Raw genomic sequence first — 26510 nt, 5'->3', positions numbered from 1 at the left:
GATAATGGCCAACACCATATGAGAATTACACATTCGCCCAAACCATCTCCTCTAAGTCACAAAACAACTACACATTAATATTTGTATAAAAGATCTAACCCTTCCAGTGAGAGATAACCCAAGAAAAAATAATTACAGGACAAGAAAAGAGAAGGAATGCCTTCCACCTGGACAGCAGAAGGAAGCTCAAAGCATATAAGCAGGATCACCTTTCCCCCTAAACGCAAAAATCCACTCAAAAGTCCCAAAATGAACAAAAGGCAGCACAATCAAAAGGCTGCGAAGAGACAAAACAAATACCGGAAGAGCCAAATGGCCAACAGCACCTTCCTACTAGTACCTACCTAACATCATCAATAATCAATCCCAAAAATGGCCTGTGCTAAACTGGTTGTAAATTCAGACCTTACCATGCCCAGAAAATATATATTGGTAGTAGTAGGCTTACCACCAGAATTCAAGCGATGGACATAGGAACATGTATATCCCTGAACCAGACTGACAACACCAACATGAACTACATGAGAAAATGAAGTGCTAATACTATGCCATACCATATAACGGTAACTGGAAACTTAGAATATAACACAATTTAGGACCGAAGAAACAAGCCTACATTGAAAAGGACAACTAACCACCCACAATGCAAGAACCTCTACCAGGAGAAACAAGTCGCTCCCTAAAATGGAAGAGCTCCACTACCAAAGTAGAAACTTGTGGATATAGGCTCTTTCCTGGCAACCTTAAATTAAAGCCAAACAAACAGAAAAGAAAGTGCAGTTCAGCAGACGTGCTACCAAAAGGAAGGTTAAATTCTCACGCACAGGACAAGGACTCAGCAGTCCATACAAACAGAGTTTCAGAGATGGGAACACCCTCATCAGTCACAGACCCTTCACAAGAAGACATGAAATTGGTCTGACAAGTGAATCCAGGGAGGATGAAGAAGAAAATGACCCACAGAGCACAGCAACAGCTCACTTAAGGCATGCGGCATTGTCAGAAAGGAAAGGCAAACTCCTCAAAGAAAGCAACTTTTTCCTGCATCTCTATCCACTGAAATTGGCACAGATGAGGAGGGATGAAAAGGATCTGCCTTATAATTGGGAGGCCACAGCCACAGTCCTTAAGCTATGGATGACAGTGCAGAAATTTCAGGCCATTTGGGGCTGGGTGATACAATGAGCAACCTGACAGTGGACAACCGGTACTGTAAGGGTTTCAAATCAACAACTGTATAAAAGGTTTTTAAAGGCTGCCTTCAGGAAATCTTTTAGACTTAATTGGAAAGCCTGACCATTGTTTATAAGGGGATTAATGTAATTGTGCCACCTACAGCTTCTCAGTAGAGGTGTCGTGCCTTTGAAGTATTTCTTATGTAGCTGCAATTGTCCAATGTTTGAAAAACATTAAATCAGCCAATTTAGGTGGAAAGATAACTGAACTTCCTAAACCCAGATTACCCTTGGCACGCACTAAGGACTGAATTCAAACCTCACACCCCATCTACAAGTCGCACTAACCCCGGACCTCGGATCCATGGGCACTGATACTGTTGTAACCACATCTCCCCTACCCCTTTGCCAGCCACACAAGCTTGCAGGAGTGCTTCTCCTCTCCGTACCCATTTCACATTCTCTCAACTTCAGGAGACCCATTCCTCTAACCTCATCCCCAGTGACTCGTCCTATCCTCAGCTCTTAGTTCCCTGAATTCTTTTAATTTCTGTTCCAGTCAGTTCTTTATATTCCACTTCCTCTAACCTCAGCTCCAGGGTAATTTTATCTTCAGTTTTAATTTCCCAGGACATAATCTCTCTTTCTGTTTCTCTCAGGTCACTGACTCCCTTTACAATATTCACTCAGCCCATATAATTCCTATTTCAATCTCCTCTCAGACCTCCACCACTCAGAGCTCCTCTTGTGGCTTCGTACACACCCCTTCCAATATTGCCTTGGTTCCCAAACTCTTCTTGCAGTCTTTCCTCAGCCCCCAGATTTTCCTTCTAACCCTCTCTCAACCACCAGACTCCATTTCCTCCACCATGGGCTTCTCATCTCTTCCGCTGTTAGCCCAATGATTCATCCTGCAATGTTCCTCCCAGTGCCAAGGACTCACCTTCAATGTTCTTGGCCATATCGTAGTTCAGAACCATGGATACATCATGGATGTCGATACCACGGCCAGCCACATCCGTGGCTACCAGGATATCCTTAGCTCCAGCTTTAAGGTTTGACAATGCAAACTCTCGCTGCTCCTGTCCTTTGCCACCGTGAAGGGTACAAGCATTGTACTGCATGGGAAAGAGAAGCAGAGAAAAAACATGCATCAGAGTGCATCACAGCATTATCAACAGCTGTGCTATGGTTGCACAGTACAAACGTGAGAGTGATGGAGTAAGCAAGAGAAGTGTGAATGTGTCAGATGTTTTTCAGCTAGTGTCATAACTGAGAAATCTACAATAATTTCAGGGACAAACAATTGCGACCTGGTATCAAATACCATGATGGGTGATACAGTACATGCCTCACAGTCCTCACTAACACTATGAACCCAAATTTGTTTTTGCAAGAGGCCCCTAGAATCTGCTCAGGGGCTTCAGTGACTTTGGCTTCATCTGAACCCCTATATGCAAAAAGGGATGTGGTGAGTGAATACCGGGTGAGAGGTGCGCAGCAGAAGTGGTTCTGGCTTGGGTACTGAACGCACAGAATCTGTTCTTATGAGTTAAAGTGAATGGTGCCAACGTGTTAACATGGCAAGATTTGGCTTGGTGGATAACAGCCGTATACAGCAATATTCCCCCTGGGTGGTCTCGCCTGTATAGCCTATTCATTAGTTAGCCCTTCATTCTGACTGGGTACTTCAAGTGCCCCAACACAGACTACCATCAGGAGCCAGCTAGCAAGGAAGAAAGCCTGCCCACCTCACTATTCTGCATAGCTTAAGCTATCCATGTACTTCAAGAAAACTTTCAGGAAGTCTCCTAGTGGATCCCCTGACTGCGCAGTTCAATACCTTCACTAAAAACATCAGGGGCGACTATGGCAGAAGTAGAAATTCTGATACCCAAACCGAAGAAAATCCCAGAGACTGTCAATTATACAGGACATTTGCTCTGTGAATGCAAACATTTCCCTAAGGTCTTAGGTATGTAAATAAATAGATATATGACTAGAATGACAGACACCAACTATAGGAGAATTTATGAAGTAATACTTCTTTAAGGTACAGCAATATCATCAGTAGAGAACAAAGTTGTAAGCAAACAGTGACATCAACACTACTTAAACTGTACGACAAGCTAGGAAATTTACTGGCCATGCAGAACATCTCCTACAGTATATCTGATTGAGCTGAATTTCCCCCCAAAAGTTGTAAACTCTTAGATAAACCATCGAATGAAAATTGATAATACATTGATGAGACCAGTACATCCAACTGCTCTATATTTACACTATTCTCAACAGAGCACCACTTGGAAAGGGGGCTAGTAATGGAGAAATAGGCCTACTCTTTACACAGTCTAGACCTGCAGAAGGATACTCAGAAGGAGATGGGGGTATGGTTGGCTTTGCCTGTTGTTGTAGGTGGTACTTGACTATAGTAATGTCCAGGGACAGGCAATTTTGTAATAAAGATGAAAATGTAAGATACGTGACTGTAACATAAGAAATTGCTTAGGTTGTATTTGATCCCCTGTGATCTATGTGCTTTGAATTGAAAAACTATTTAACGATAAGAAATGTCTGCTCAGCGTTGCTAATTGTTTGAGAATAGTAAGGTTAGTAAAAGTGCATCGTTTCCGTGCTTAGTTAACAGTAAGTATGTAAGAGACGTGAGCAAGAACCGGTGTCTGACATTTTAGCTCCTTCTCTGCACTTACACCCATTTTCTCCAAAGACTTAGCCAACACGTCGCAGCCTTTCTTCTGGTTGACGAAGATGATGATTGGTGGGTCGAATCCTTGTTCCAGGATGTTGAGCAACTTCTTCCTGAAGGGGAAAGGGAGGTTTGCTTTGATTAAGGATTACAAACCAAATTTCACACTGTGGATTACAAGCCACTGCACACTTTTGGCCAAATTCCCTAACTCATACACCCATTAAAAAAAAAAAATGCATCCGTGCTAAGATTGCTACACCGCAGAAGCCAGAGTGTAATTCACCCATAAAACCCAGAGGAAACAAAAGCAGTCCGTTCTCTTGATCATATTTCAGCTTTCCCACCTCTGATAGTAGCAAACACTTCAAAACCCTGCATTAACATGCATTAGGCTTCCTGCCACTCCAAACAGCATTCCTCTTGTTGTCTTGCCCTAACCAGTATATAATCTTTAATATCTTTCAACAGATAACACAAACCAGTTCATACCTCTTTTCCCCTTCTGACATAAGAAAGACTTTCTGTTCCACTCTTTCGTGAGGTTTGCCAGCAGACCCAATGTACACCACAGCTGGACGCCGCAAGTAACTCCTGGCAAGGCGCTCCACAGATGGTGGCATAGTGGCTGTGAACATGACAGTCTAGTAAAGAAGGCCAAAAGAACAAAGAAATACTCAGAGCAATTGAAGGGCATACATAATGATAGACGAAACACGGAAGATGGACAAAGGACATAAGTTAAGTAAAACAAAGAAACAAAATAGTGAGTAAATTACAAGAGAAGGCGGGAAAAAACGAAATTGCGAGAGGGTTAAAATGGAATAATGTTGAGAAAAGAATAAAGGTCACAGTTAAACACTGCAATAAGAAGAAAGAGCGTAAAAGAGACAGTGAGAGAGAAAGTGAGGGTGAGAGGATAGAAAGGTTGAAGAGAGGAAGTCAGAGCAAAAGGGGAAATAGGGTGGAAGAGGTGGGGTGGATGAGGAAAATAAGAAAGAGGACAAGTGAGGCAGGATAAGATAAAGGAGAACGAATGACAGATGCACAACTTGGTCAGTAAGACTGGGGGTGAGCGAGCTTCAGACAATCACTCTAAGATATCATGTTAATATTTATATGAGAAGCAGTGGAATGGGGGGCTAATGGGCCAGTGAAAAGGAAAACGAGTGTGGATTGTGAGGGGTGCTTGAAACACCATTTGGTAAAATAATTTTTAATACCTTCAAAACAGAGGCTAGAGTGTGCGTGTGCTTGGGTGAATATTTAAAAATACCAGGTGAAACCCGACAGGCACCTCAACATTCCCGACTGAAAGCTCCTGTACCCAACTATTAATGAAATAATACATTTATTAGGTGGGTGTAACACCCCAAACACCCCTGAAGCTACCCCTCTGACGAGTGAGTGAGAAAGATATTTAACAAGCACAAGGAAGACATGGTGAGCAAAGAAAAATAACAAAAGTGAAGAAATCCCGAGAGGACCTAGGATTCATATGATAAATACAAACACATACTCACCAAAGAAAAGGGGACAGATGAAAGAAAGAAATTAGAGAAAAAACAGAGGCTGAAGCGAAAAGTGGCAGAGAAGATGAAGGGTCAGAATGAAAATATACTGGGAAAGCAAGAAATGATCAACGGAAGACTCAGCGTTCAAGTCACATACCTGCCTGTACTTGTGCTTTCCAGACTCAAAGTTAGCAAGCATTTTTTCTGGATCTTCAGCTTCGTCTGTGTCTGGCTTCTGATTGGTCACTGGTACATGCTCTAGAATCTTCTGGACGTCAGGCTCAAAGCCCATATCTATCATGCGATCTGCCTCATCCAGGACAACATAGGTGCAGCGGCTCAACACCAGGTATCTGTTTTCCAGCACATCGATCAGACGACCAGGAGTAGCAATGACGATCTGGGTGGCAGGATAAAAAGCCACGATGAGGCTCAACAACCGCACAAAGGAATGAACAGCTCAGTAGCACATATAAGCAATACAGTAGGCACGAAACTGCTTATGTCACACACACATATATAAAATACAATAGTATCAAAGTGGCTTGACACGGCAACTGCACAAAATATACATAACTATGAAGCATGACTATAGTACTATATATATATATATCTATATATCTGTATCTATATATAGGCTTTGTATCACAGACCAAAAATAAAATACAGAAATGAAGGGACTTCATGCAGCACATGCACATAAAATTAGGGAACCATGGTGCACAAACAAAACACGGGCACCCAGGAACTCAATATCAAACTTACACAGAACGTACAAGTAAAAGGCCTTTCATATTGCCTTTACACAAACACGGAGCAGCTTGATTAACACAGAATCCCAACAATCCAAGCACAGACGTGCTTCACATCGAAGATACAAAATCACACAATCATTGAGGGGATCAATATTGCACACAGAGAAAACAAAGGATCCAGAGAGGCTAACTATCACATATCTACAAGACATAACCAGACTTAGGTACTCCAGTTCACATACATACAAACCACACAGGCATACAGGCTCCACATCACATATATGCAATGCACATGCAGTCATGAAGGGGACCAATTATTTAAAATACACGCAGAAGTGGCTAGCATGGCAAGGAACCACGTTGAATGAAGAAAGTCAATAATTGGCATTTCACAGACAAGGAAAAGCTCAATATAATAAACAAACCATACAGCCATAAATGTCCACAATATTATTCTTAAAGACTTCACAGGGCCATGTAGCAGCTCAATATGTTACAACCAAAACCCAGTCAGTAGTGGGGCTTCATGCCATGCTCTCAGTAGCATGCAGGATGGGCTTGGTATCACATACATGAACTAAACAACCGTTGAGGGGTTAATGTTGAACCCAAACAAAACACGCACAGACACGACGAGAAAGAAAGACAGAGCCAAGTCCCACAGATTTCAAGACCATATCTAGGCTAACATATTTAGCCAAACTGATCAGAGCTGAAGCTTGTCAGCAGCTGTAAAACTACAGTGAGGTGGGTACATTTCTGGCTAAAGAATCGCGTGTGACCGCTGTGAGATACCGAGAAGGCCACAGTGGACATTCTGGAAAAAGGTTTAGGCGGAGGAACTAGCGTAACTCTCAACAGTTTTGAATCTATTAAACTTACGGGCAGTTTCCAACCCCATGAACCAGGAGACCTTGCTTCATCGTCTCAAGGTTTGGTTTAGCATAATTGGCAAACTGTAGAATTGACTCCGATTATTTTTTTACAAGGCATCACTTTAAGGAAATGCCTCCTTGGCATGGTTACCCCCTGACTTTTTGCCTTTGCTGATGCTATGTTTTGAATTGAAAGTGTGCTGAGGCCTGCTAACCAGGCCCCAGCACCAGTGTTCTTTCCCTAACCTGTACTTTTGATTCCACAATTGGCACACCCTGGCACCCAGATAAGTCCCTTGTAACTGGTACCTCTGGTACCAAGGGCCCTGATGCCAGGGAAGGTCTCTAAGGGCTGCAGCATGTATTATGCCACCCTAGAGACCCCTCACCCAGCACAGACACACTGCTTACCAGCTTGTGTGTGCTAGTGAGAACAAAATGAGTAAGTCGACATGGCACTCCCCTCAGGGTGCCATGCCAGCCTCTCACTGCCTATGCAGTATAGGTAAGACACCCCTCTAGCAGGCCTTACAGCCCTAAGGCAGGGTGCACTATACCATGGGTGAGGGTACCAGTGCATGAGCACTGTGCCCCTACAGTGTCTAAGCAAAACCTTAGACATTGTAAGTGCAGGGTAGCCATAAGAGTATATGGTCTGGGAGTCTGTTTTACACGAACTCCACAGCACCATAATGGCTACACTGAAAACTGGGAAGTTTGGTATCAAACTTCTCAGCACAATAAATGCACACTGATGCCAGTGTACATTTTATTGTAAAATACACCACAGAGGGCACCTTAGAGGTGCCCCCCTGAAACTTAACCGACTATCTGTGTAGGCCGACTGGTTCCAGCAGCCTGCCACACTAGAGACATGTTGCTGGCCCCATGGGGAGAGTGCCTTTGTCACTCTGAGGCCAGTAACAAAGCCTGCACTGGGTGGAGATGCTAACACCTCCCCCAGGCAGGAGCTGTAACACCTGGCGGTGAGCCTCAAAGGCTCACCCCTTTGTCACAGCACCGCAGGACACTCCAGCTAGTGGAGTTGCCCGCCCCCTCCGGCCCCGGCCCCCACTTTTGGCGGCAAGGCCGGAGAAAATAATGAGAATAACAAGGAGGAGTCACTGGCCAGTCAGGACAGCCCCTAAGGTGTCCTGAGCTGAGGTGACTAACTTTTAGAAATCCTCCATCTTGTAGATGGAGGATTCCCCCAATAGGATTAGGGATGTGACCCCCTCCCCTTGGGAGGAGGCACAAAGAGGGTGTACTCACCCTCAGGGCTAGTAGCCATTGGCTACTAACCCCCCAGACCTAAACACGCCTTTAAATTTAGTATTTAAGGGCTTCCCTGAACCTAAGATTTTAGATTCCTGCAACAACAAGAAGAAAGACTGCCTAGCTGAAAACCCCTGCAGAGGAAGACCAGAAGACAACAACTGCCTTGGCTCCAGAAACTCACCGGCCTGTCTCCTGCCTTCCAAAGAACTCTGCTCCAGCGACGCCTTCCAAAGGGACCAGCGACCTCTGAATCCTCTGAGGACTGCCCTGCTTCGACGACGACAAGAAACTCCCGAGGACAGCGGACCTGCTCCAAAAAGACTGCAACTTTATCCAAAGGAGCAGCTTTAAAGAACCCTGCAATCTCCCCGCAAGAAGCGTGAGACTTGCAACACTGCACCCGGCGACTCCGACTCGGCTGGTGGAGAACCAACACCTCAGGGAGGACCCCCGGACTACTCTACGACTGCGAGTACCAAAACCTGTCCCCCCTGAGCCCCCACACCGCCGCCTGCAGAGGGAATCCCGAGGCTTCCCCTGACCGCGACTCTCTGAAACCTAAGTCCCGACGCCTGGAAAAGACCCTACACCCGCAGCCCCCAGGACCTGAAGGACCGGACTTTCACTGCAGAAGTGACCCCCAGGAGTCCCTCTCCCTTGCCCAAGTGGAGGTTTCCCAGAGGAAGCCCCCCCTTGCCTGCCTGCAGCGCTGAAGAGATCCCTTGATCTCTCACTGACTTCCATTGCGAACCCGACGCTTGTTCTAACACTGCACCCGGCCGCCCCCGCGCCGCTGAGGGTGAAATTTCTGTGTGGGCTTGTGTCCCCCCCGGTGCCCTACAAAACCCCCCTGGTCTGCCCTCCGAAGACGCGGGTACTTACCTGCTGGCAGACTGGAACCGGGGCACCCCCTTCTCTCCATTGAAGCCTATGCGTTTTGGGCACCACTTTGAACTCTGCACCTGACCGGCCCTGAGCTGCTGGTGTGGTAACTTTGGGGTTGCTCTGAACCCCCAACGGTGGGCTACCTTGGACCAAGAACTGAACCCTGTAAGTGTCGTACTTACCTGGTAAAACTAACAAAAACTTACCTCCCCCAGGAACTGTGAAAATTGCACTAAGTGTCCACTTTTAAAATAGCTATTTGTGAATAACTTGAAAAGTATACCTGCAATTGAAATGATTCAAAGTTCCTAATGTACTTACTTGCAATACCTTTCAAACAAGATATTACATGTTAAATTTGAACCTGTGGTTCTTAAAATAAACTAAGAAAATATATTTTTCTATAACAAAACCTATTGACTGGATTTGTCTCTGAGTGTGTGTACCTCATTTATTGTCTATGTGTATGTACAACAAATGCTTAACACTACTCCTTGGATAAGCCTACTGCTCGACCACACTACCACAAAATAGATTAGTATTATCTCTTTTTACCACTATTTTACCTCTAAGGGGAACCCTTGGACTCTGTGCATGCTATTCCTTACTTTGAAATAGCACATACAGAGCCAACTTCCTACATTGGTGGATCAGCGGTGGGGTACAAGACTTTGCATTTGCTGGACTACTCAGCCAATACCTGATCACACGACAAATTCCAAAATTGTCATTAGAAATTGATTTTTGCAATTTGAAAAGTTTTCTAAATTCTTAAAAGTCCTGCTAGGGCCTTGTGTTAGTCCCTGTTAGCATTTTCTTTTAGAGTTTAAAAGTTTGGTAAAAGTTTGAATTAGATTCTAGAACTAGTTTTAGTTTCTTAAAAAGTATTCCAACTTTTAGAAGCATAATGTCTAATACAGATGTGAATGTGGTGGAACTCGACACCACACCTTACCTCCATCTACAGATGAGAGAGCTAAGGTCACTCTGTAAACTAAAGAAAATAGCAATGGGCTCCAGACCTTCCAAACTACAGCTCCAGGAGCTGTTGGCAGAGTTTGAAAGAGCCAACCCCTCTGAGGATGGCAACACAGAGGATGATGATAGTGACTTGGAGGGTGATTCCCCCCCACCAGTCCTATCTAGGGAGAACAGGGCTTCTCAAGCCCTGACTCCACAAATAATAGTCAGAGATGCTGGTTCCCTCACAGGAGGGACCAACAACTCTGAAATCACTGAGGATAACTCCAGTGAAGAGGACATCCAGTTAGCCAGGATGGCCAAAAGATTGGCTTTGGAAAGACAGATCCTAGCCATAGAAAGGGAAAGACAAGAGATGGGCCTAGGACCCATCAATGGTGGCAGCAACATAAATAGGGTCAGAGATTCTCCTGACATGTTGAAAATCCCCAAAGGGATTGTAACTAAATATGAAGATGGTGATGACATCACCAAATGGTTCACAGCTTTTGAGAGGGCTTGTGAAACCAGAAAAGTGAACAAATCTCACTGGGGTGCTCTCCTTTGGGAAATGTTCACAGGAAAGTGTAGGGATAGACTCCTCACACTCTCTAAAAAAGATGCAGAATCTTATGACCTCATGAAGGGTACCCTGATTGAGGGCTTTGGATTCTCCACTGAGGAGTATAGGATTAGATTCAGGGGGGCTCAAAAATCGTCGAGCCAGACCTGGGTTGACTTTGTAGACTACTCAGTAAAAACACTAGATGGTTGGATTCAAGGCAATGGTGTAAATGATTATGATGGGCTGTACAATTTATTTGTGAAAGAACACCTATTAAGTAATTGTTTCAATGATAAACTGCATCAGCATCTGGTGGACCTAGGACCAATTTCTCCCCAAGAATTGGGAAAGAAGGCGGACCATTGGGTCAAGACTAGGGTGTCCAAAACTTCCACAGGGGGTGACCAAAAGAAAGGGGTCACAAAACCTCCCCAGGGGAAAGGTGGTGAGACAGCCAAAAACAAAGATAGTAAAGAGTCTTCTACAGGCCCCCAAAAACCTGCACAGGAGGGTGGGCCCAGAGCCTCTTCACAAAACAATTCTGGGTACAAGGGTAAAAACTTTGATCCCAAAAAGGCCTGGTGTCCAAACTGTAGTCAGTCTGGACACCAAACTGGAGACAAGGCCTGTCCCAAGAAAGATACCACTTCTAACTCCCATCCAGCTAAAACTGGAATGGCCAGTCTCCAAGTGGGATCAACAGTGTGCCCAGAGCAAATCAGGTGTCACACTGAAGCTACATTAGTCTCTGAGGGTGGGGTGGATTTAGCCACACTGGCTGCCTGGCCCCCTAACATGCAAAAATACAGGCAGCAGCTCTTAATTAATGGGACAAGTGTAGAGGGCCTGAGGGATACAGGTGCCAGTGTCACCATGGTGACAGAGAAACTGGTTTCCCCTGGCCAATACCTGGCTGGACAAACTTATCCAGTCACCAACGCTGACAATCAGACTAAAGTACATCCCATGGCTATGGTAACTTTAGAGTGGGGAGGGGTCAAAGGCCTGAAACAGGTGGTGGTCTCCTCAAATATCCCAGTAGACTGTTTGCTTGGAAATGACCTGGAGTCGTCAGCATGGGCTGAGGTAGAACTAAAAACCCATGCAGCCATGCTGGGTATCCCTGAACTGGTGTGTGTCAAGACTAGGGCACAGTGCAAGGCACAGGGTGAAAAAGTAGAGCTGGAGTCTGGAAAAATGGCCCAGCCTACCAAGAGAAAAGGAAAGTCAGCTGGGAAACCAGCTGCAACACAACACCAAAAAGAGAACCTCTCTTCTCAGGAAGAAGTTCTGCCCTCTGAGGGAACTGAGCCTATGGAGCTGGAACCTTATCAGGTTGAGCTCTTGGGCCCAGGGGGACCCTCAAGGGAAGAGTTGTGTAAGGGACAAGAAACCTGTCCCTCTCTTGAAGGCCTTAGGCAGCAAGCTGCTGAAGAGTCCAAAGGCAAGAAAAATGGAACACATAGGGTCTATTGGGAAGATGGACTCCTGTACACTGAGGCAAGAGATCCCAAACCTGGTGCCACTAGGAGAGTGGTAGTGCCTCAGGGTTTCAGAGAGTTTATTCTGACCTTAGCCCATGATATTCCCCTTGCTGGGCATTTGGGACAAACCAAGACGTGGGAGAGGTTAGTCAACCACTTCTACTGGCCCAATATGTCCCAGAAGGTTAAGGAGTTTTGCCTCTCCTGCCCCACCTGTCAAGCCAGTGGTAAGACAGGTGGGCATCCAAAGGCCCCCCTCATTCCACTTCCAGTGGTGGGGGTCCCCTTTGAAAGAGTGGGTGTGGACATAGTTGGTCCACTAGAACCTCCCACAGCCTCAGGAAATATGTACATCCTAGTAGTAGTGGATCATGCTACTAGGTATCCTGAAGCTATTCCCCTTAGGTCGACTACTGCCCCTGCAGTAGCCAAGGCCCTCATTGGTATCTTTACCAGAGTGGGTTTCCCTAAGGAGGTGGTTTCTGACAGAGGTACCAACTTCATGTCAGCATACCTAAAACACATGTGGAATGAGTGTGGAGTGACTTACAAATTCACTACACCCTACCATCCACAAACTAATGGCCTTGTTGAGAGATTCAACAAGACATTAAAGGGCATGATCATGGGGCTCCCAGAAAAACTCAAAAGGAGATGGGATGTCCTCCTGCCATGTCTGCTTTTCGCTTACAGAGAGGTGCCTCAGAAGGGAGTAGGATTCTCACCCTTTGAACTTCTGTTTGGCCACCCTGTAAGGGGACCACTTGCTCTTGTTAAAGAAGGCTGGGAGAGACCTCTTCATGAGCCTAAACAAGACATAGTGGACTATGTACTTGGCCTTCGCTCAAGGATGGCAGAGTACATGGAAAAGGCAAGTAAAAACCTTGAGGCCAGCCAACAACTCCAGAAGTTGTGGTATGACCAAAAGGCTGCACTGGTTGAATTTCAACCAGGGCAGAAAGTCTGGGTTCTGGAGCCTGTGGCTCCCAGGGCACTTCAGGACAAATGGAGTGGCCCTTACCCAGTACTAGAGAGGAAGAGTCAGGTCACCTACCTGGTGGACCTGGGCACAAGCAGGAGCCCCAAGAGGGTGATCCATGTGAACCGCCTTAAGCTCTTCCATGACAGGGCTGATGTGAATCTGTTGATGGTAACAGATGAGGACCAGGAAGCTGAGAGTGAACCTCTCCCTGATCTCCTCTCATCAGACCCTAAAGATGGCTCAGTAGATGGAGTGATCTACTCAGACACCCTCTATAGCCAACAGCAGTCTGACTGCAGGAAGGTCCTGCAGCAGTTTGCTGAACTCTTTTCCCTAACCCCTGGTCAGACACACCTGTGTACCCATGATGTGGACACAGGAGACAGCATGCCTGTCAAAAACAAAATATTTAGACAGTCTGACCAAGTTAAGGAAAGCATCAAGGTGGAAGTCCACAAGATGCTGGAATTGGGAGTAATTGAGTACTCTGACAGCCCCTGGGCTAGCCCAGTGGTCTTAGTCCCCAAACCTCACACCAAAGAAGGAAAGAGAGAGATGAGGTTTTGTGTGGACTACAGAGGTCTCAACTCTGTCACCAAGACAGATGCTCATCCCATTCCTAGAGCTGATGAGCTAATAGACAAATTAGGGGCTGCCAAATTCTTAAGTACCTTTGACTTAACAGCAGGGTACTGGCAAATCAAAATGGCCCCTGGAGCAAAAGAAAAGACAGCATTCTCCACACCTGATGGGCATTATCAGTTCACTGTTATGCCCTTTGGTTTAAAGAATGCCCCTGCCACCTTCCAAAGGTTGGTGAATCAAGTCCTTGCTGGGCTGGAATCCTTTAGTGCAGCTTATCTTGATGATATTGCTGTCTTCAGCTCCACCTGGCAGGATCACCTGGTCCACCTGAAGAAGGTTTTGAAGGCTCTGCAATCTGCAGGCCTCTCTATCAAGGCATCCAAATGCCAGATAGGGCAGGGAACTGTGGTTTACTTGGGACACCTTGTAGGTGGAGGCCAAGTTCAGCCACTCCAACCCAAGATCCAGACTATTCTGGACTGGGTAGCTCCAAACACCCAGACTCAAGTCAGGGCATTCCTTGGCTTGACTGGGTACTACAGGAGGTTTGTGAAGGGATATGGATCCATTGTGACAGCCCTCACAGAACTCACCTCCAAGAAAATGCCCAAGAAAGTAAACTGGACTGTAGAATGCCAACAGGCCTTTGACACCCTGAAACAAGCTATGTGCACAGCACCAGTTCTAAAAGCTCCAGATTACTCCAAGCAGTTCATTGTGCAAACAGATGCCTCTGAACATGGGATAGGGGCAGTTTTGTCCCAAACAAATGATGATGGCCTTGACCAGCCTGTTGCTTTCATTAGCAGGAGGTTACTCCCCAGGGAGCAGCGTTGGAGTGCCATTGAGAGGGAGGCCTTTGCTGTGGTTTGGTCCCTGAAGAAGCTGAGACCATACCTCTTTGGTACTCACTTCCTAGTTCAGACTGACCACAGACCTCTCAGATGGCTGATGCAAATGAAAGGTGAAAATCCAAAACTGTTGAGGTGGTCCATCTCCCTACAGGGAATGGACTTTGTAGTGGAACACAGACCTGGGACTGCCCATGCCAATGCAGATGGCCTTTCCAGGTTCTTCCACTTAGAAAATGAAGACTCTCTTGGGAAAGGTTAGTCTCATCCTCTTTCGTTTGGGGGGGGGTTGTGTAAGGAAATGCCTCCTTGGCATGGTTACCCCCTGACTTTTTGCCTTTGCTGATGCTATGTTTTGAATTGAAAGTGTGCTGAGGCCTGCTAACCAGGCCCCAGCACCAGTGTTCTTTCCGTAACCTGTACTTTTGATTCCACAATTGGCACACCCTGGCACCCAGATAAGTCCCTTGTAACTGGTACCTCTGGTACCAAGGGCCCTGATGCCAGGGAAGGTCTCTAAGGTCTGCAGCATGTATTATGCCACCCTAGAGACCCCTCACCCAGCACAGACACACTGCTTACCAGCTTGTGTGTGCTAGTGAGAACAAAATGAGTAAGTCGACATGGCACTCCCCTCAGGGTGCCATGCCAGCCTCTCACTGCCTATGCAGTATAGGTAAGACACCCCTCTAGCAGGCCTTACAGCCCTAAGGCAGGGTGCACTATACCATGGGTGAGGGTACCAGTGCATGAGCACTGTGCCCCTACAGTGTCTAAGCAAAACCTTAGACATTGTAAGTGCAGGGTAGCCATAAGAGTATATGGTCTGGGAGTCTGTTTTACACGAACTCCACAGCACCATAATGGCTACACTGAAAACTGGGAAGTTTGGTATCAAACTTCTCAGCACAATAAATGCACACTGATGCCAGTGTACATTTTATTGTAAAATACACCACAGAGGGCACCTTAGAGGTGCCCCCTGAAACTTAACCGACTATCTGTGTAGGCCGACTGGTTCCAGCAGCCTGCCACACTAGAGACATGTTGCTGGCCCCATGGGGAGAGTGCCTTTGTCACTCTGAGGCCAGTAACAAAGCCTGCACTGGGTGGAGATGCTAACACCTCCCCCAGGCAGGAGCTGTAACACCTGGCGGTGAGCCTCAAAGGCTCACCCCTTTGTCACAGCACCGCAGGACACTCCAGCTAGTGGAGTTGCCCGCCCCCTCCGGCCCCGGCCCCCACTTTTGGCGGCAAGGCCGGAGAAAATAATGAGAATAACAAGGAGGAGTCACTGGCCAGTCAGGACAGCCCCTAAGGTGTCCTGAGCTGAGGTGACTCTAACTTTTAGAAATCCTCCATCTTGCAGATGGAGGATTCCCCCAATAGGATTAGGGATGTGGCCCCCTCCCCTTGGGAGGAGGCACAAAGAGGGTGTACTCACCCTCAGGGCTAGTAGCCATTGGCTACTAACCCCCCAGACCTAAACACGCCCTTAAATTTAGTATTTAAGGGCTTCCCTGAACCTAAGATTTTAGATTCCTGCAACAACAAGAAGAAAGACTGCCTAGCTGAAAACCCCTGCAGAGGAAGACCAGAAGACAACAACTGCCTTGGCTCCAGAAACTCACCGGCCTGTCTCCTGCCTTCCAAAGAACTCTGCTCCAGCGACGCCTTCCAAAGGGACCAGCGACCTCTGAATCCTCTGAGGACTGCCCTGCTTCGACGACGACAAGAAACTCCCGAGGACAGCGGACCTGCTCCAAAAAGACTGCAACTTTATCCAAAGGAGCAGCTTTAAAGAACCCTGCAATCTCCCCGCAAGAAGCGTGAGACTTGCAACACTGCACCCGGCGACTCCGACTCGGCTGGTGGAGAACCAACACCTCAGGGAGGACCCCCGGACTACTCTACGACTGTGAGTACCAAAACCTGTCCCCCCTGAGCCCACACAGCGCCGCCTGCAGAGGGAATCCCGAGGCTTCCCCTGACCGCGACTCTCTGAAACCTAAGTCCCGACGCCTGGAAAAGACCCTGCACCCGCAGCCCCCAGGACCTGAAGGACCGGACTTTCACTGCAGAAGTGACCCCCAGGAGTCCCTCTCCCTTGCCCAAGTGGAGGTTTCCCCGAGGAAGCCCCCCCTTGCCTGCCTGCAGCGCTGAAGAGATCCCTTGATCTCTCATTGACTTCCATTGTGAACCCGACGCTTGTTCTAACACTGCACCCGGCCGCCCCCGCGCCGCTGAGGGTGAAATTTCTGTGTGGGCTTGTGTCCCCCCCGGTGCCCTACAAAACCCCCCTGGTCTGCCCTCCGAAGACGCGGGTACTTACCTGCTGGCAGACTGGAACCGGGGCACCCCCTTCTCTCCATTGAAGCCTATGCGTTTTGGGCACCACTTTGAACTCTGCACCTGACCGGCCCTGAGCTGCTGGTGTGGTAACTTTGGGGTTGCTCTGAACCCCCAACGGTGGGCTACCTTGGACCAAGAACTGAACCCTGTAAGTGTCGTACTTAACTGGTAAAACTAACAAAAACTTACCTCCACCAGGAACTGTGAAAATTGCACTAAGTGTCCACTTTTAAAATAGCTATTTGTGAATAACTTGATAAGTATACCTGCAATTGAAATGATTCAAAGTTCCTAATGTACTTACCTGCAATACCTTTCAAACAAGATATTACATGTTAAATTTGAACCTGTGGTTCTTAAAATAAACTAAGAAAAGATATTTTTCTATAACAAAACCTATTGACTGGATTTGTCTCTGAGTGTGTGTACCTCATTTATTGTCTATGTGTATGTACAACAAATGCTTAACACTACTCCTTGGATAAGCCTACTGCTCGACCACACTACCACAAAATAGAGCATTAGTATTATCTCTTTTTACCACTATTTTACCTCTAAGGGGAACCCTTGGACTCTGTGCATGCTATTCCTTACTTTGAAATAGCACATACAGAGCCAACTTCCTACAATCACTTAAAGAGTAATACATGGCGGCTTTTCATTACAGCCTACTATATTAGAGTCCACGGTGCTTTAGGGCTCAGCTTTATGAGTACTACCCTGTTGATTCAAGAGGATGGTCTCAGCTCCGAATATGTTAATGATACACACCTGTGGCAATGCCATTGATAATGCTTGACAGGCGGAATGTCTAAGAGCTGTATGAGAGATCTATAAAGAGCTCAATGTTCAGTAACGGACTCTTCCTCAACAGTATTAAAATAAATGTATAGGTATTCTACAATGATTCTAATAGTCTCTGTCGTAAATAAGTCACTGGATCAGTCTCGGGCCTTCGTCAGACAAAGAAATCCACAACTTATGACTCAGGGCTATCCTGTACCATGCACGTAACGGCAGTAGTCTAAGTGGCCAATTAACATCAATATACATAGACTATGATCAGTCCACTGCTATTTTCAGAACCCTGTAAATGCTGCCTAAAGTCTCATACTCTACATACCGTAGTCTCTCTTCAATTATGATAGTTTTAGTTATCCAACACTCCTACTTGGCATCGCTGGCTGAAGGCACTCCTGGATAGCACATCTGGATAACCTCTATCTCCAACCGCTCCATTTCAGTCACTTAACAGACATGTGTACCAGCTCCTCCACTAAACGGATGGCCCCACAAAGAGGATTTCTTGGTCCTCTTCCATTTCTCTTTATTCAACACTTTTCCTGATCATATAATTTCCTCCTTTTGCTTTTCCTTTCTTCTTTAGCGGATACCAAGACGTTCTTTCTTCCAAAGTTTACATCTGATGCTGAAACACGAAACTGACAGTCACAGCTATCCATCGCTGGATGGCATGGTAGTCACTTATGTTAAACTCTGCCAAAAAGGAAGAGCTATACTTGCCCTACTCTGCACCCTACTCCCTAGCCAACTTCAAGTCATTTTGCCAGACTCATTGAATTTCACCTCAGACATGAACCGAGACGGTCTCTTCAACCCATCAATGAAAATGGAGGCCCTATTCACCAGCACAGCCACAGCAGCATAATTCCAACCACTTAACATTTGTACAATCCGTTTCCAGTGTCTATTCCATTCCACACTACAAAAATCTCTTATTCTCTCTAGGCAGACCCCTCCCACCAACTAGGGGGCAAAAAACAGAGCATTATGTAAATTACTAATACAAGAATACAAGTCAATTAACAACTGGGGCCCCCAGCTATCTTGCCAACACCGTATCATACTACTCATCATGTGACCTTCGATTTGCTAATCACAACCTTCTGACTACACCTTAGCCACCATGTGCTCTTCCAAATTCAATGTCTTTCGCCCGCAACACCCATTCTATTTGAAAGCCTTACAATGTGTCGTTAAGGCCCCCAGTTTTGCTCATGCGTTTTAAAACTGCACCTGAAGCATGAACAAACACCAACTTTATGCTGTGTCTGTATACAGGTTACCACTGAGAACCTAGACCCAACTTTAGACATAGTCAGTGTCCTTTAATGTCTTTGCCAGGTATCGGAGTTACATACTGTCTCAGATGTTTTAAACAAACTTTCTAATGGAAATGTGAGGCTGTCACTAAAATAAATAAATACTGAAAAGAAGCATAGTTTAGTATTCACTTTCAAAAGCGCGAAACAATGATGTCAACATTATTTTTGGCTTTAAATGTTCGATGCTTAAGTAGCAAATACAACACAGGGCTTTTTGTTTAGTCTGGAAAGCAGTACACAGTGAAGCACCCACTTATCCATTTTTCTTTCCACAAACCTCAGTAAATTCTCCATTTCACCAGTGACTAATCCCAGTAGTGCCTAATAACATTTGGAGGCAAACTGCTCAAAGTAGAAGCCAAGGTATGGACGACCTTGCAAAAAGCCTCATACTGATTTCAGACTAGGTGATGTTTAAAAAGAGGCTTACACAAGTACTCCTGTAGCTTTTGGCCTGCTCTACTGAAGGACACTATGAACTCCGGAATTTACTAGTTAATTACCTTGACCACTTGTCTGGTAATTGTGTAACTGATGAAAGGCTTTATGTTTTTATTTTTCTGTATTGTTGGTCTATATTTTTTGTGCCTTGCAGCCAGATTTCCTGACCTTGTTGTGCTTATAAATATTATATATATCTATATGTATACAGATATATATACAGATGCATCTAAGCACAGATATTGAAACACACAAATACAAACTGAAATAGACACAAACCGTGATATAGAGGTATTATAAATCAAGTTTAGATACACAGCGGTGGACAGATGCGTACACAGAGAAGCTAACATACAAAGACAAACTGATCGATGCACATACAAGCAGAGACTTTGGGAGACACAAATAGAAATCGAATGAGGCATGCAGTCACTGAACAGAGGCAGAGGTGTATAAAGAAAGGCTTCACAGTCAGCAAGATAAACACGTACATCATCAGACACGCAGGTAGAAAGCGACGATAGGTATGTGAGCATCTTGGGTACCTTTCTTGGCAAAAAAAAGTGTCTGAATCCTTTAAGAAGTACTTTTCTGATGCTCAGTGAGATTGTGAGGGGTATTTTTCCCAAGTATCCAGCAATCCCAAGACAGTAATGAAACTCTGAGGTGGGGTTATTTTGCTGCTACTCCTGAGTGGCGGGTCTTTGGAGGAACTCTTTTTCTTCGAAGAGACTCCCTTCCCTAGTGTCACTCTTAAAAGAGCCGCTTGTCACCTTGTAATTAATTACCTTCAGTAATAGTAGGGTAGGGAGATATTTCTTTATAAACTATGTGAGCCCTTGAGTCACAACACTCCAAATGAAAGAGGTAAATGGGCATGTCTTTCACACACATGCAGTAATACTGAGTGGAAATCTATTTTGGGTTGGCGAGGAGCTGGACATAAATGTTTGAGTCAATGACTAACACGTTTTAACTATTTAGTTGCTTTAAATGTTCTCACATGAATATGTGTTTTGACTGCCTTTTTGACCCTACTTGTAGATGATCCTTTCACATAGAAAGACATAGACATGCGCAATCATGGCACACGCACAACTTGTATTGGAGGATTTATGGAGCATATGCACAAAGAGCCATTCAATTAATTTCCCCCATGGGCCGCCTGAAGAAAGGGGAGTGAAGCGCACATGTAGAGAGAACATCAATACAGACAGCGGTATGTACACATCACTACTCACCTCACAGCCAATTCTGAGCTTGAAGCCCTGATCTTCTCGAGAGATACCACCAATCACAGCCACAGTGCGGATTCCTAGTGGCTTCCCAAACTTTATGGTCTCCTCCTCAATCTGCTGAGCCAGCTCACGGGTTGGGGCAAGGATAATAGCATAGGGACCCTGGTCCGAATCTTCAATCCTTCAGTGCAACGAGAAATTAAAATTACCACGGAGTCAAGGACACAATATCAACCTGTGGGAGGTGGATACGATGGTTGCCTCCTACAGCTCAGCTGTAGGAGAATGGCAGAGGGTACTGTTAATATACCCTAAAAATGGCAGCGATAGTCAAGCGACATGAACTCAAGGTGTCTGTACACTTCTTCGGCATGGGTGCATATGTTCACAATTGGTAGTTCCATGGGGTATAGTCAATTGCAAGCATCATACTGAAGGCACCCATTCATCCTCACACCTGAACACTGTTTTGTAACAGCTGGTAGCACAGCATTAGCTCTTTGGACCAATTCTTCCACCAAATGTACAAAGAGCTATGCTATAACTGTAAATTACAGAGGAGGGAGTTCTTATTTATTATGTGACAACTTTCGCATTTCTCTCCGAGCTGCGGTCCTCACCCCAAGAATCACACATCCACAGAACATAGACTACCTTTGCCTGTAAGCTGGATCACTGAACACCTCAACAAGAACGAAACCATCCAAATTATTCTTTTAAAAAACTAAAATGTCTACTTTTTAAGTGCATTTAAAAAAAATCTTTTAACAAATATATATTCATTACATGCAGAACTTAGAAAGCTGTGCTGGTCCATGTGCCTATTTGATTTTTTCAAAGTGTTAGTCCCTCCTTTCAAAAACAAAAATTAAAGGATAATAATATAGGTGTATACATTTATGTAGAGGGGGAAACAACACTGTTCTAAAGCAACAAAGGAATTCCACTGCTGCAGAGACCAGCATTTTGGGAAAAAAAGTTCCAGGATCCTGCACATAAGCTGAGATGTCCAGTCGCTATAAATGCTAACAAAGATCTCACCAAACACTTCTATCCCACAGGAGAACAAAAACAACTGTAGCTCAGAGTCTGTAAATCAACCTAAGAAACACCAGCCCATCGATCAGACCGGTACCTTAGAAAAAAATAACAATAAAAAAAAACCATGACGGCTCAGTATAAAAATCTGACTACAAGAAGCGCCCCAAAAACCAGTTCAACTGCATATTAGCCACAAACTCACTATAAATGAGTTTGTGGCTAATATGAGTTTTATTGATCACTATAGTTCAGGTCAACAAACTCATTACCTGAAGAAAATGTTACTTTACCCGAGAGCACAGAATCATGCCCCAAAACTCTCTCATAGAGATAAAGACCAGCTCAGGGATCTTGCACTGAAAAACATCTGATCACATAATGTTTCCTAACAAAAATCAAGACAGCAGAGCTCAGAGTTAAGGGACTCCTACTGAAAACTAACTATCTGATCACATGATGCTTCCAACAGAGCTTGCAGCCAGAAGCTTTTCATAGTGGTGAATCTGTGGTACCATTCCATCATTATCCACATCCTGCATCTCAGAGATTTCCCTTTGGGGGTTTCTTAAACTTACCTGTCTATCTTGGGTAGAGTTGTGATCCATACCAGTAATGGGATCAGGAAGGCAGCCGTCTTACCACTGCCGGTCTCAGCCACACCAATAATGTCTCTGTTTTGTAGACCAATAGGAATAGCCTGTCGCTGAATGGGAGTTGGCTCCTGTGGGAGAGAGTAACATGAAAAAGCTGTGAGTCAAGTCTGTTTAGCCACATCAACCTCAAAAGAGATACCTTTTATCTCCAGAGCAGACTTAGGGCACCTAAGTGTCAGAAACATAACAGTTCACAAAATGAATGGGGAATTTTTACTTCTTTCATACAATGTCGGTCAAGATGGCATTAAGAACAAGAGGGCAGTAAACAAGAGAGTCTAACAGTCACCTTCTGACACGTGGAACTAAAGGAAATACAGATTAAAGGGTGCACAGGACTATTTTCAAGCATTAAGGGTATTGCATGTCCCAAACATTTGCGAGCAATGAGTGTGTCAATTGGAGAGGGCATTACCAATAGAGACAAAATGTGCATTTCAGAGCCCACTACAAGTCAAAGGTGGCAAACAAAATACAACCGAATGTAAAAATCATGGTACAGTGGGTGTAGGATCTTCGCAAGGAATTGTTTTAAAAATAATGGCAGATTGTGAATTTTACAAGGCATTGACCCAGAAAAAAACGGCCAAAATTAGAAGGACTCATAATTGATCCTTCACATTGATCTTTGCGAAAAACAAGTTGCAGGTACTACTATAATAGAAAATAGAAATGTTAACCATCAATGGAATGCCACAGTAATCTTTATCATTCACTTAAATTGGATTGAGAAATTTACTGGCAAATAGGTGTATTTCAACTATATTATGCACCAAAATTGATCAAATCTTGGTAGGATTGAAAGACCACTTAACATGGAGATGGTGGGGTGTTCATCTTAAGGAATGCTTTGTGAACAAGGTGCATTTTAAACTTCTTAGTTGAGTAAAAATGATTAAAAAGTGGTAGGATAGAAAGACAAATTTACGGGGGCTTGAGATAGTCTCCAACATTTCTTGGGCAGTTCTGTAGAAGATGGTGCATGTTATAGCACATTAGGAAAGTAACATTGTAAAGCTTTCGTATGGTGCATTGGATCCACGTCTTAGCACTTATTTCACTAATAATGCCCTAGTGATCACACTTTACAAGTTTTCGTAACACAACTTATATCATAATGTGCTCTGCAACATTTTACAATTTCCAAGGTGCAGACTTTGTAAATGTTATAATAGTCCTATACGAAACTTCACTGGCAGGCTCCATCCTTCAGCGATCCAAATGTAGTTTAGGGGTCCTGCACCAAAGCTGTCAGGTATCATGGCAGCTTTGTAAGTTGTTTCACATTGACCATATACCTATATCCGACCAGCAGGGTGGCCTTCGCTTTCACTGGCTAGTTTTTTATGTTATTATTCTCTAATGTCACCAACAGACCTTGACAGGCAGTCAGGTCTATAGTGACAGGAGCTGACATGGGATAAACAGAATACACCATTTTATAAAAGTATTTTTGGTTGCATGTCCATTCATGGCAGACGTCCTAATAACCGGGTCCACGACAAAAATATAAACAAGGGGAAAACAAAACACACATGGAATTTTAATTTGCCTCGGTTAACATTTTGAAATTTTCCGTCATGCCTCAGCACACATAAATTTATACATTTCTCTTGCTAAGGCTACAGTTTTTATGTAATATATTTTTTTTTTACTTAGTTCTCCAATTAGTTTTGCAAGATTACACAAAGCCAACAGAAGATACTGTCTGCCAATTCCACAATACCAGGTTAGCTCACTTTAACATTCAAAATTACATAGCAACACACTTTCATAGTTTTCATAATGTTTTTCAGGCACCCTTTCGCATGTTTCCATAGAACTCCTAGTAAGCACATTTCATGAACTTCAAAATGCTCTAGTTATATCACAGCGCATTTGTTGATTTAACTCTGGCTAGTTTAGCACTGGATTCACTTTTTATAGGGACTTTGCTGTGGACAGCCTCCTTGTGATGTCTTGTTCAGACCGTGGATACCACTGCCTGATCTGTTACCAATGGAGAAGCCATCAGCATTGGCAGGGAGGAGGAAGGGTCCGGACCAATGTCACAAACCAGGAGGCCAAAGCCGGGGTGTTCTGTCTCTTGTTTCACCCATCCAAAGATGCTCTACTGAACAGAAGCACTGTATCTCCCTTGCCTTTGACTCCGGAGAAGACTTCAGCAGGTAGCTTGCAGTTCCCTTTCTGAGACTGACCCGCCGTTCCAGAGGATCAAGTCATAAAAGCTTCAGACCTGAGGAACGAGTGTCAGCGGAATAAGTTAAGTCTAATATCTCTTCACAGAAGAGAAGTGGTCCTCCAGTGCAATGGCAAACAAGCATTTGCAATGCAATGGGTCTCGCTTTTGCTCGAGTTAAATTAGCATTGTAAACTCCTAACTAGACTTTTCCTGCCACATAAACTGAAAATGAAAAGTAATAAAATTTCACATAAGGGAGCCGATTTAAAGAGCCACACCATGAGCGTTAGGGTGACTAATATGAACAAAATGACTGGTCCAGTTTCGCCTTTGCATAGTAAATTATTTTTTTTATTTTTTTAAACAGCGTGATTGTGCTGTGTAAAACCTTGACTTCACGAAGGTGCGGTAGGATAAACAATAGAATTAAACTGGTAGTCATGAAAAGTGCTCGATAACTTGCCAGTGAGATCGCGGTGCCTACGAAATACAGGGAAAAAGTAGTCCAGAAACCATACGGAAAACATGGACCCTTGTATGTTTTCAGTAGTTGGCTGGTGCTCGCGAGGAGGGCTAAACACTGGCAAAGGCATGACATATGCATGCCTTTCACTAATGAAATCAAGAGAATTTTAAAAGGCAAGCCCACGAACCAACAAAAGTGATGGGGGTGGTTAAAAGCCCACAGAGAGATTACAAGGACAGAGCGCTTGCGCGCTCAACTCTAAAAAAAAAAAAAAAAAAAAGAAAGAGCATCTGGTTAGCAACATTTTATGGTCTTGTGAGTAACCTGCTTTTCGTTGGCTTTCACGGTCATACAGAATTAGTGGCCTGGTTTAGAGTTTGATGTATGGGTTACTCTGTCACAAACATGACAAATACCTTACATGTTGTATTACCAGTGCATTATGTTTAAGGGTAATTGTAATATAATGATATCCTTCATGTTTGTGGCAGAGTAACCTGTCTGCTGAAATCTAACTCGGGCCCTAGGTCACAGTCAAGTTGGTGCAGGGTTAGTCCTACACTGGTAGTAATAAGTATGTGGGCTAATCGTTGCCAACCCTTGTACCATCCCAGCAGATACAACCCCTCAAGACTGCTGTACAGGGTGTGAATTCACTTATAATCCATTACATAATACTCTTCTCCTTCTCTCTTATGAATACTCCTCTGAGAATTTGAGCTTTCAAATCCAGATACCGTCACTCACCTTGTAGCCACACTGGTCGATAACCTCTAGTATGTGGGGTGGAAGAGTGGAGTCCTTCCAGGACCGGATGGGGTTGGGAATTCTCCCTCCCTTTGTGGTGATACTATAATCCTCACGGAAGATTCGCCAGTCTCTGTCAGTCATCTCGTCGAGCTTCTTCTGAGACCAATGTCGATCATCCCATCGTTGCTTAGCTTCCTTCTTACGCAGTTTCTTCAAGCGGACTCTAGGATAATAAGAGAGGAGGAAAACCAAGATTAAGATGTGATTAGGAAAACAGACAACTGGAAGCACGGAGAGGAGATTTAGAGGCGAAGCAGCATAATCAACAAAGAAGATGGAACCGATAAGCATTAACTAGCTGCATATTATGCGTAGTTCAGTATACTGAATTATAGAATGGACACAATTCATTTTTTAAAGGTGAAATACAATCGTAGACTTTCAGTGCAGGCATGCATTCTCGGAGCATGAATACACACATGCATATATGAAACAACTTCACTTTTTAGAATATTACAAGGAATCAACGTTTTCATATTGAAGGGAAATCCTTAATGTTTTTACAATTGTTAAAGCTGCACATAAAAACTGCAACCTTTTTTCCTTTTACACAAGCAAACATGGTGGCCCTTTCTTTTATTTCAG

The 26510-nt window shown here is 44.6% G+C and overlaps 1 protein-coding gene across 1 annotated transcript in view; it reads right to left on the bottom strand.

Annotated features, from left to right (window-relative positions):
- DDX23 (DEAD-box helicase 23) overlaps nt 1-26510 on the bottom strand; it is a 140530-nt gene that overhangs the window by 11555 nt on the left and 102465 nt on the right. The window contains exons 10-16 of the mRNA XM_069230500.1: nt 25863-26088; nt 22390-22535; nt 20777-20954; nt 5554-5796; nt 4375-4526; nt 3887-3995; nt 2119-2293 (exon numbers count right to left, since the gene is read on the bottom strand). Coding sequence (XP_069086601.1) covers nt 2119-2293; nt 3887-3995; nt 4375-4526; nt 5554-5796; nt 20777-20954; nt 22390-22535; nt 25863-26088 — 1229 coding nt within the window. The remainder of the gene's footprint in view (nt 1-2118; nt 2294-3886; nt 3996-4374; nt 4527-5553; nt 5797-20776; nt 20955-22389; nt 22536-25862; nt 26089-26510) is intronic.

Source organism: Pleurodeles waltl, chromosome 4_2 (genome assembly GCF_031143425.1).
Source record: "Pleurodeles waltl isolate 20211129_DDA chromosome 4_2, aPleWal1.hap1.20221129, whole genome shotgun sequence".
Lineage (NCBI taxonomy): Eukaryota > Metazoa > Chordata > Amphibia > Caudata > Salamandridae > Pleurodeles > Pleurodeles waltl.
This window is presented reverse-complemented; position numbering and strand designations above follow the sequence as displayed.